This window comes from Thunnus thynnus, chromosome 1, assembly GCF_963924715.1.
Source record: "Thunnus thynnus chromosome 1, fThuThy2.1, whole genome shotgun sequence".
In the NCBI taxonomy this organism is placed as follows: Eukaryota; Metazoa; Chordata; class Actinopteri; order Scombriformes; family Scombridae; genus Thunnus; species Thunnus thynnus.
In genome coordinates, this window is record NC_089517.1 from 31,532,790 (window position 1) to 31,545,255 (window position 12,466).

Consider the following 12,466-nt stretch of genomic DNA (forward strand, 5'->3'; position numbering starts at 1 on the left):
ATGATTTTGATCGTGATCGATCTTGAAGGCGTCCACAATCTACTTTTCAGGCGAATCATAGATTGTGGTATTTAATATCCTCTTACTTCTGTTTCTAAAATTCACATAATCTCATTGACTACCAGATCCACGATATATGATATGCTTATTGGACGAATAACTTCACGGTGCTCTACCTTGGGTGACGTATTGTGAACAACAGCACTTGTGCCAAAAGAGAGCTCAACGTCAGTAGTATGGGAATGGTTTGGCTATGCAGTGTCAGATATTTCCCAAGCCAAAGTTATCTGTTAACTCTGTCGAACAACAGTGGGCTCTTCTGGAGTTAATACAACAAACCCATTCAACCAAATTAAAAGAAAGCACCTGATATGCTAATAGTGCTTCATTCAGGATGGCACAGCCTCACTCGTCAGCATCCCACAAGAGGAAAAAAAGACGATTCAATTGTGAAAATTAATATTCGATTGTGAAAAAAAGCAGCACTACCGTGGCTGTCTGCCTTGTGAGTGAAAGAGGTCTAAGGTCTTTAAATGAAGTTTTACAGTATAGTACATTATTTTATTTGTTTATTTTGTAATATGTAGGTATGTAGATCTTTTTAAAGACACGTTTATGTTGAATTAAATATACCTATACAAGCAGTTATGTCTCACAAAAATAGATATTCGAATGGTTCAAACCTGTGTGTTTTTTTTTAGAAGGGATATATTAATATATGATAGACTATATTAGAATAGCTAATGATTGTAAGGTTGTAAAATATTTGTGTGGTAAATAATATAAGAGGATAGTTATACCTCTAAGAAATATATTTAACCTGGCAGGGCTTCATGCTTGAGAATTATTCATGTGAGCAGTGGTACAGACCAACAAGTTAAATACGCAGTATACAGTATAAGAGACCATATATGGTAAAAGAACAACAGGACCTCACATATTGTGCCAAGGGTCACTGCAACACAGTGTGAACAGTAGTCTATATACATGTGCACTGTATATATCACTATATGAAGTCAGCCTATATAAAACTCAAGGAGACTTTGCTCAACAGTGTCATATGACCTTGGTTCTACTTCCCTGCAGCTGCCAAAGGCGTTGGTGGATGTCTTTGTTTCATTTGGCTATTCCCCTTTCTCTGTTTGCCTTCATTAAAGAGCAGGTGTTGAGATATGCTGAGTGGGAGTGGCTGTAAAGGACGAATGGAATCAGCAATGGTGTGGGGAGGGGGGCTTGTGGTTTCACTACTGACTGATCAAATTACAGCAGGCATCAGTAGCTCAGTTTCCATTAGAAGCAAGGAAGTCAATCCTCCAGGGTCGATTCGGGAAAAAAAAAGTGTGACAACTAATGGACATGCACGATTTGCATTTAAATGTGAGAACTTTTTGCCTTTCAATTCAATTAAATGGAGAGCAGTGTGGCCCTCAGTGACGATGCGCATGAGGGGTCATCCAAAAAGTCATTTGCATGATGTTGCAGGAGCAAACACTGTAAGGCAGCTGTAAAGCAGACACTTCACATACAAAGGCAAGAAGACCTTGTGCTCTAAACAGGTATACGTGGAAAACAAAATTAAATGGGCCTTCTGAGAGGAGCACAATATACTTATTCCTCTCATAAACACCTTTTTCGTTTCTTTAAGGGGGCACAACTATACACAAATATCTCCACAATGCAAAGCACTAGAGCATATAGACAATACAACCACAAAGGAAATAAGCATTTCAATGTAGCAACAGCTGCATTTTCCATTTCTCCAAAGGAGGTATAGACATGAGGAACAAGGGAAAGTCCAATTAAAATCTACAACAAAATTACAATTGCCATCTGTAGTAATAATAATACTAATAATAAAACAATGAATAGGAGCAAAGAAAATTTCAATTTGATATACAACACACTAGATATGTAACAAATGACCAGGGGTTGCTAAATATTTTCAAATCATGGGACCGCAGAGCTCAGTCTAATAAAAGTTTGGTTCAAGTATTTTGCATTTAAGATGTTTGTCTTTGTGTCCATGTTAACAGTGGAGAGTTGTAAGTTGATAAATCGATGAATGAATAACCTGGCACATGCTAAACCCAGCAGTCTTGTGCGTGCACGAAAGAATCATGACGTCAAGGATGACAAGACTTGACACTGCCAGTTACTGCTGTGTTTGACCGGGCCATGGTGTGGCGGAGCTGAAGGGACTGGACACACCATGAGAAGCGTCCTCCTGTCTGCCAGCAGCAGATGTGCCCTTTGGCACTCAGACAAATAAAGAAAGTGTCTCTGCCTGCACCAGCGGGACCTCCCATCCAGCTCCTCCCATTCAGGCCCTTTGGCTTTTTTCTTTTACAGCCCCTGCGACACTGAGTGAAATGAATTGAAAGATCACTAATCAGGGGCCCGACTACAACACGGACATGCACCCACCCACCCCCATCAAACCCCCTGTCTCTTGTTGGGAGCCCCCGGTGGGAATGTTCACTGTTTGAAGAGTTAACTCTTTAATTCCGTCTGGAATGTTTCCTCTGGGTGGGGCAGTTTAGTGTGTTGAACCAGACCACTAACCCTTCTTCTCCTTCCACAGCATCTCCTCCCCCCTCGTCCTCCCCCTTCATCTCCCTACTAAATTCAATACCTCTATTTCTGGCCAGGGGGAATCTTCCACACTTAACTGTTAAGAGCAAGTCAGCACAAAATGAAGCATGGTCTTTGCCAGTAAGATTACACCTGACACACTAATTCATATAAATCTAAAACTGACATTCGCATGTGAAAACTTTAATACCCACACTGACATTTTCAGTTAGTTATAGATGTTTGCCATCCACACTGATACACCAAAAATCATAGAAATTTGTTACAATCTCAGGTCACTTGAGCAAGAAGCATTACACATGAATACATGAATCAAATCAACACCAAAAACACTCTGTTTTCCCCTGTCCAAACTAATATGTGATATTGGAGATAAGTCTAGCCAATATTTGAAATGCATCTTCATCTTTTCAAAAATACAGAGCATTTTTTAAAAGATTAATCTTTAGTTGCAGCCAAAAAATGTCATCAGCTTAGTGGGATGGGAGGCCAAAAGTAACCAAAAGATGTGCATTTTCAAATAAATGTATCATAATTTGGCAAATGCCATTAGGAGCTCACGGGTTGCGCTATTTGGATAAATACTGTAATAACAAGTTCACTTTTGACCTCTTGTGACTATTTTTAAATACAAGCAAGATTAAATTTAATTATTTAATGTTCCAATCTTGCCTATTCACCAATTCTACTGGAAACTGGAAGTGCAAAATAGAATTACGCATCACTAATCATGTAGTTGTAGGCTTGTATTTGTTTCCATCCTGACACAAATTCAACTGTAGCCATAACAATCAGGCTACATTAAGCATGGAGCAGCATCCATCAGAAAGATGCCATTAAAAAGGCAATCCAGAGCTAAAAGCCCGGCTGCCTTCATCCAGCCAAAGTCTGCTGTTAATGAGGCAAAACAAGGTTCACACAGCATTGAACTACAAACATAAACAAAAAAAATCCCAAAGCAATGTGCCATATACATGACTGTGTAAACGCCAAACCTCACCTCAGTCTGTTAAAAATGCTCGACTACCACCGACTGTTTTGAGAGTTTATCACCTGATAAGAAAACATGCACTAGCATGCTTTAATTTCTCACTAAAGGTGCACTATGTAAAATTTAGCCACCTGCATCAAAGAAACCACCAACATTTTCACAGAATTATCACTCACTGATCTAAATGGTTACTTTCTCACCTAAAAAATATTAAAAACTTAATAAAGTGACATGTTAACAGCCCGTGAAAATTTCAAAATCTCTACCATTGCAGCTCAAGGCAGCACTACTTCTTCTTCCTCTCATGTTAGACTGAGGGCAGTGCTTGAGGCTAAAACCTGAATAATTTGAAATACACAGTAAGCAACAAAATCTTTTCATTCTGCCTGTTTTAGTAAACCTGACTAGAACACATCATATTCATTGTGACGTTGCTCTATTTGAACATGTGTCTGACAGCAAAAAAGGAAGAGAGAAAGAAATGGTGGGTCGGCTAAAATGTTGGGAGAAATATCACCCCTGTGACTTAAAATTAAAGCTAAAATCAGACATCTTCACCCAGCCTAATCTGTATTAGGATCAGTGCTGTAGCTAAGGAGGCAAATCTGGAAATTAGGTTAACCATTTAGTGTCCAGCTTATTCATCACAAATGCCATTAGTAATATAATTTTGTAGTCATGAAGTCATTCACAAGACAAAGACCCTGGCGAGGAACTATAAATTCAAATTTACAAAAAGGCATTAAGAAGAAAAATGGAAAAGAGCATTAACATATTCAAATGAAAAATATATGTAACAATAAGATTTGGGAATCTATTTATAGTGTATGTAAATTAAAATTATATATCCATTGACACATAAGGTGAAGGAAGCCCGGCTGTGATGATCTTCAAGTCGTTCCTCTCATTTGATTACAGCAGATCAAAGTGTTAAATGTTGGTGTTCATGGTGCTCGGAAACACTCAAATGCAGAATTAACAGAACCGCTACACAAAAGTAGCTTGAAAAAGAAATTAAAGAACTCACACGGCGCTACACAATATTATACTATATATAATGTTTATATAATGACTTATTGAACAGATACCAATTTGAATCAGTCCTTTACTGTTACATTTGTAGATTCTTGTTGCGCCAAAACATGTGAGACAATGTATGTTGTAGTCAAGTTTCCATCCAAATATAGCTCAAACTTTAATCAAATTTCCATAAAATAGGCAAAACAAAATGCAAATTAACCACCTCAGCCAAACATAAAAACCTTGTTGTGAATTTATGGCACTGAGGGGTTTTTTTATGTGCAAATTGAAAATGTGCATAAAAGCAGGTAGATGGATATGCAGTGTGTTCACAGTAGAAGCGAATGGACTTTCAATTCCCTGTGTAGCTCAACAGTTTGAGCATGACAAATACAATACAGGTCTCACATATTACAGTCACGCTTTTTGTTCTGAACAAGCACTGCAAAATGTTTTAATGGACCTCAGCTTTCCTTCTTATTTCTCATCTCAATGACCTCCACTTGCAGGCGGTTTGTACAAGCAGGGGTCAAGACTGTAATTCCAGCCTTATTACATCAGCATAACAGGAAGTCCAGTAAACAGAATAAGACTAAGTACACCATTTAAAACCCACTGACAGTTGTGGCATGTTGAGACACCAACATAGCATTTCAGAGAGCACAAACCGGGCCAAGTTGGCATACACAGCCTGCACAACAGGCAATGACGCCTCCAAGCTCCCACCGCAACACCAGAAAGAGCCATGGTGATACTGGAGTATGTTTGTCATACATCCAGTGGCCTTCCCAACAACAATGCAGCGCTGGACTGATGCACTAGGGAATATTTGTTCCACATTCCACCGTCAAAATGAAAACTTGAGTCCATCTGTTAAATACAATGTCCTCCTCATTTATCATAAATGAACAAGGCCAAACATTCCTACCTCTAAAAGCTCACACACAATCCTTATCGATCTCTGCGCTGCAGCCGTGCAGTTCCCCACTTCCTGGCTGATGTGTTGCTGGGGCGACAGCTAAATTATGCAACAGCGCTGGCTCAACAGACAGGCTTCAGCGCCTCAACAGCAGAGCAGAGCTCAAGGGTGGCAAAATGATGGCAGGGCTTAGCAGTTACAGAGGTCCAGTTACTCTGGGGAGATTTGGACCACTGTGATGTGGTCTTGTTGCCCTTGTTGGCAGTAACTTTTCCCTCATCTAAGCTGTAGGCTGGTTTTCCCTTCATGTTTTTCCAAGGCAAATGAGAGTACTGCTGTTGCACTGATTTACTTAACGTTTTCCAGCTTTTCCTGCTTTTGCGGCATCTCCAGATCAAAATCGTCTGATTTACTCAAATGACAAACTACAAATCTAATCAGTTTGAAGGTCCTGCCTTTGAGTCTGGTAAATATATTATCATGCAAATGTGAAATCTGAATTTACTAGACGACTGACAGTCTATCACAGTTAATTTTATGCTCCATTATTGGTAAAGCTTAACCACTTGTCTTAGGTGAGAGTTAATTTATGTCATTGTACTTGCTGGTTTATGTGACCCAAGGTGAGAGAGAACCAAATTGTGCTATGTAAAGTCATTTTTCTTCATTGAATTGTGGGGTATCATTACACAGAATCGTCATTACTCAAGTTAAAAATTAAAATTAAAATATGGACAAATTATGCCAAACTGTAAGAAATAGACTCACATCAGTTTCTGGTAGCTTTGTCATCATTCTACCTCTGTGATCACAGCAATGCAAATCAAGACATGCTCTGTTCACTGCCTCCATTTTGCCTCAATTGTCAGAAAGCAGAGTTGTACAGGAACAAACAGCATGTTAACAAAAAAACCACTGCATTCACACACCACCTGTAGCATACCACACAGAACATCCCTCAGTTACAACGTCCAGCCAATCCAAGCGAAGCAGTGTCACCACCGATACAGTCGGACATGAGACACAATCTGTGTTCTGCAGGCATGATTAAAAGTCTATTAATCACACAGGGATTATCGCAAGGAGCGGAGGGGTCTATGGACGTGTGTGTGTGTGTGTGTGTGTGAGCAGGAGGGGTGGGGTGGTGGATTACAGGGGTCATGCAGCCTCTGTCCCACTGCGGTGGAGGCCAAAGTGCTGAGGCTGGCCGGCTGCCCGCCCCAGCCCTCTCTCCACACGCGCCTTTGTCCATCCCCTTGTTTGACAATTATTTACTCTGCTGTTTAGGACAGGGCTGAGGTCACCACACATACATCATTGACACGAAAACACTGGCTACCAGTGTCCGTCATCCCCCATCTGACCTGTGTAGGCCCTTACCACTGGTGTACACTCAAAACATTGAGGAGTACAGGACTTCAAGATGGACTAATGAAATGGTTGTCAGTCGAATGCTGCTGCTGCGTGAGGAAAATTACATACATCTTGACATTACATTGTTACTACAGGAATATACGCCGACTGTTTGTTGTTATATCTACGGCATGTTACACATGGCCCGTCCATTGTTTCAGGTTTATAACTGATCTTAACAATTATCACTATTTGTTGCTCAGTCTTGCTGAATTAGAAAACATTATGCTCTTGTTTGCTTCTCTGTGCGCTCTTTGCGCAAAATCAGGAGCCAAACTCTTTAAATATGGTCCGCTGTGGCTCAACAGCATGGCGGTACCTCTGTCAGAATGGCCACAGCCATTAAACGTACACACGGTACTTTGGTTATGAGCTTCCACCCACTGTGACAGGCTGCATGAAATGTAAATGTTAATGTAAATGGTCTTCTGTACATTTGGCTCTTTTAGCTAGTCATCTCATCTCCTCTCTGTCACTTTTTAAAACATAATAAATGCGCTCCCCCCATTATTATAGGGGGTCGGTATTTGCGGCATCTGCCAGGCTTGTCTCTGGCCTCTCGAAGACAATGACATCAAAAAAAAAAAAAAAAAAAACAGTTCCCCTGCCTCCACTGTCCCCCTCCCCCTACAGTGGTGCAACCTGAAACTGCCTGAAGAGATGAGCCGTCATTAAATACTGCAGAGCTGACATAATGACAGGAAAGATAAAAGAGAGGAAACAAAAAAAGGCCAGACCAATTCTCGTCCCATAATGCCTCCCCCAACCCCCAGGCTCAGCCCGCCTCTCCTAATAAAAGACACCGGGCCACAGATAGGGCACTGGTCAGCTACAACTTTGCTGCTCTGATCTTCTGTTCTGACAACGTTCACACAAAGCCCGGCCACCTTGCAGAATACTACTACTCAACTCTTTCCGACACCTCTGGAAACAATAAGCAGCTGGAAACAATGCAGTGAAACTCCATTTCATACTGTGACCTTACGCTATAGAGTGCTATTAATAATTTCCGGTAGATCCCTGTGAGTGTAGAAGTACTATAATAATAAAAACAACTACTATTGCTGCTCCTCCTCCTACCTCTACACTACTGCCTTCCCTCAGCATAGTGCTGCAGGGCTCCCGCGTGTCATTACCAAATGTCCGTGCTCCAAAGCTAAATTAGGAAATGTGGTCAAGAGAGGCACCATTCAAAGACATTTGCCTTTAAATAGACAGTAATAAAAGCCAGACATATGATAGTCCAGCACCCTCAGCCCACTGATCAAGCTCAGATATGTCCTCTTGACACTGCCCACTCTTGTGCAACTAAGGCTTTTTATATCACCCACAGGCTGCTGAGCTCTCCTTAACCTGCTATGTCCTGAGCTATGATGCTAAACCACATGTAGCTCGGCTTGGTTCCCAGTTGGCATTCCAGCGTTCTGTAACATTGTGCTGAGGCAATATTTACCTTGAAGGGAAAGTGCACTTGGCACACAGCCGAAACTCTTGGGGTGGGGGGAGTGGGGGGGTGTAACGGGCTGCTACTGTGTACTACATTCAAAACTTCCCACCCACCCAAAATCCTCGTGCTGACCCGGCCAACCACCCACAGCCTCACAGCAGCAGCCCTGCCCTGCCTGACTCCGCTACCTGGATCAGAGCCAAACCAGAGCCTGAGCAAAGCGCCAAGAGGGAAAGCAAACGGGAGAGAGAGACACACACACACAGAACGTGAACACGGGGGAGAGAACTATTGAGCGTGAACACATTGCACCCCAGCCTGGCTCTTTGCCAGGACTCACTTAGGAGGATTTTTAGCCACAAAAGCCAATCGGCGGTCAACCCTCCACTGAGATTTTAAGTGTCTCACAAAGATACCGCTGGAGAAGTTTGTGCTACAGTTAAGATTAAGCAGTTGCTCACAGCAGGGGGCTGGACTGAGAAATCAAACAGAAAGCTCAATGGGAGAGTAGTGAAGACTGAAAGGACTTCCTTCTTTAGGTCACAATGAACAGCAGTGTTTTTATGATGCGGCTCTGTGTTCTCTCACTAAATTTAAGGAAAGATACAAGAATTTAAACCAAAACTAGGATTGGAGATAAATCTTCAGAGATAGTGTCAAAAAAATTCATTCTAGATAGAGGAATCCTGTTTTTGTGTACCTGACAGGAAGGTAGCTTTGGGAAAAGACCAACACAGGAATTGATGTAGTAAGGAAGAGACAGTGTGGCAGGGCGCCAAGGCAGAGCACTGACCTGTCTGAAGTGATCATCAAAGCCCCAGTCGGCCTGTCCGTTAGGAGAGGTAGCAGAATGAGGCCCCGCTGGAGACAGGCCCTCGTCAGGTTCCTGCTTCACTCTGATAGGTGGCGATGCAGCCCTCTGGGGGGCCGACGCAGAATAACTGCCAAACGGACGGGGCGGGATGCGTGAGGCGCTCTGCTGCAAAGCAAGGGTCTGCTTGCGGAGGAACTCCAGACCGCTGGCACTTCCCTCCTCGTCGTCACTGCCCTCATCCCCCTCCATCATCTCATTGTCGTCATCATTGTCCCCAGAATCCCGACCTCTGTCCTCGTCATCCTCTCTTTCCGAGTCCACACTGCTCTGATTGGACACCCGGGGAGGCAACCCGCCACCAGGGACTCCTCCAGCCAGGCCTTTACCCATGAAGCTTGCTCCAGAGGCCCGGGCAGCCGCCAGGATAGCTTGTTGAGCAGCGACCTGCTGAGCATACATGATGTGGGCTTCTCGCAGCTTCCTCTCCTTGCGCTCCATTTCCAGTCGCGCCTGCTGCTGGCGCTGGAGCTGCTCCATCACTGCCTCCAGCTTCATCCCCCCTGAAGAGGTGCTCTGAGGAAAAGCCACACCAGGCTCTTGAGACATGCTGGGCTGTGGGTAGAAGAGAAGGAGTCATGGATGACCTAATATACTGAAATGAGACGTGTGTAAAGCACCTGCGTCCCACAAAAAAATCAAAACAACAATGGACACAAAAGAGCCAGATTGAAACATAGTGAAACATAAACTGACGCACACACACATACGGACAATCCTGCCACACCATTTCCATCAGGTGCATGTAGTAAAAACTTGCTAAGATGAAACTCCTTGCACTCATTCACTTTGGTCAATGTTTGAACCAGAGGACCTTAGCTGAATGCCACTGAGTCAACAGTTGGAAAATCCACAGAGCAATAAATATGAACTACATTTACATACTCATACTCAGACTCAGACTCTCTTTATTATAAACCCATCCATATACAAGTATACATTTGGGATTAAATGCTGTGTCCCAGGAGCCTGTGGTGCAACAGTTAAACATGCAAGACTTGAAATACATGACATAAAACCTGAGGACATAAACTGAACAAATCAGTGCATAACATAATAGCGCAAGAGATGAAGACGGTGGTGGAAAAACAATATAGACTATGGGACAGGACAGTAGTGCAAAGACAATGTAAACTGTAAAACAAGACACTAGTGCAAATAAGACTAGTGCAAACAAGACACTAATGTAAAGTAAGTACATACATACATGGACTAAATCAGAAAAATATGTAAACCCGGTTGTGGCTTCAACTCTCAATATTTACATCTAAACTCAACCTGATTAGAAACAATGAAGCAGGAAAATTCACTAATACTGTAACTAATGTAACCAGGTTCATTACAAAGTAGTCAGGCTCGAAAAAAGGGACTGAAGCAATCTTAAAGAGCGTTTTAGCGTGTTAATCCTCACATATCGTCAGAGCTAGATGTTACACATGGCAACCACAAAAAATATTTGGCAATACAAGAAAAAAGAGGAAATGCTCTTGAGGGACCTCTCATAATGAATCCTGTTACACGTTTGAACGCCTTTTGCAAAGCAAGGTGGGAATCTTTCGCCCAAACGACTGCGTTTTAGTGTGGACAGTAAAAAGTCATCCGCAAAGTGTTCAAAACTCTTAAATAACTCGAGAGGCAGATAAAATGCTTACAAACAGCCTGCAGCCGATACTTCGGCATTAAAAAGGAGAAAAAAGGAGGGTCATCATCATTATAAGGCGAACAACCACCTGAGAGACAGAATAAGCCAGGCTGTCAGAAATATACACCTTTTCCACGCTTTGCTAACAACCACATCCACGTAATACATACGAAGCACGTTTTAAGCACACAAACAGGCAAAACTAGCATACTAACGTTATATATTCATCTAAATGTGTATTTTTTGACATTGTAAAATAAGTAAAAAGTAGCCTACCATACGGTCGAATTAGCTCTGTGAGGTTTTCCTACTTTTCTTCCTTCTTAACGTTATATTAAGCCAACTCTATTCCGTACATACGGAGCGGTTTAACTGCGTGTCTCGGAGGGTTTTTCGCTCGTTAACTGATTAGAAAAACGTAAAAGCGACACCAAGCAAGACGACGACTCACCATTTGTGCCTTACTGCTGCCTGAGTTGTCCACCATCCCTCCTTCCTTGGCTTTATCCTCCTTTCTTCCCTCGTTTCTGGCACTCGTTCAAACACTTGTAAACACACACACATACACACACGCGCGCGCGCCAACACGCACGCACTCACTCACACGCGCGCGCACGCAGAAATCCTGTGCACGCACCGGTGACTCCGACTGATCCGCCAGCAGAAAGGCGCTATGTATGCTCTTTTCTGGGCGACCTCTCCAAAAAATGTGGCTGTATTTCCTTCGTTCTTTCCCCGCTGTTTTTTTTTCTGATTTACTTCTTTAATCGAGAGGGCGATCGACTGGGAAATAGCCTGATCTCATATCTCGGAGAGCGCTGAGGTAACTCCCTTCAGTCGTCTTTTTTTTTTTTTCCTCCCCTTCAATTGACACCCCCCCACATGGCGCACAGCAGCGTTAGGCCCGCCCAGCGACAGCAACAAGTCTCACTGCCTTTTCAGTTTCATGACACTCATTAAAGATCCCCTCCAAACCTGTTATAAGAGGGAGCCTATATAAAATACTCTGAATAATAATTTGTGTCCGGTATGGCTTTTCCACCAAAAAAAGTTCAATTATCTTGTTAAAATCCTTAAAATTACATCTACGTCATCTCCCTCATTAAAAATTCCAGATCTATGAATATGCAAATATATTTAATTTCAGTAGTTTAATTGCTGGACAGGAGATGCCTCCTACTTCACTGTAAAGTCAATTCTCAGTGTTAGTGCACTGGAGGCTTCAAGCCTCCACATCACAATTGTGTGAGTTGAATTTTAGACCAAAATTGTCTTCCAAACTATTTATGTCATAAATCATGCTCGTAGGCCCACCCCTTAAAATCAGATTTTCATTGAGCTCAAAGAAACTTTCCACTTTCTGCAGATAAATGTGAAAACAAACTGCACATACATCATTCTGCACAGTGAAGCCCCAATATCAAACTGAAGGAACAAGAAAAAAATAACATATTTTTGAGTGGAGGGGGACTTAAAGTAGTCTTACCTGTAAGTTATTTCTTCATATGGGTTTCTTTATTTGTAATATAGCATTCAGAAGGCTAAAAAACTAAACGTAGGTAGGCCAACGC

The 12,466-nt window shown here is 42.3% G+C and overlaps 1 protein-coding gene across 2 annotated transcripts in view; it reads right to left on the reverse strand.

Annotated features, from left to right (window-relative positions):
- LOC137186600 (AT-rich interactive domain-containing protein 3B-like) overlaps positions 1-11,965 on the reverse strand; it is a 54,537-nt gene extending 42,572 nt beyond the window's left edge. Inside the window, exons 1-2 of one of the 2 annotated variants that reach the window (XM_067595652.1) lie at positions 11,347-11,965; positions 9,176-9,808 (exon numbers count right to left, since the gene is read on the reverse strand). In XM_067595652.1, the coding sequence (XP_067451753.1) occupies positions 9,176-9,808; positions 11,347-11,382 (669 nt within the window). In that variant the 5' untranslated portion in view covers positions 11,383-11,965. The other variant, XM_067595662.1, reaches the window with a different exon arrangement.
- Between the last annotated feature and the right edge of the window lie 501 nt (positions 11,966-12,466).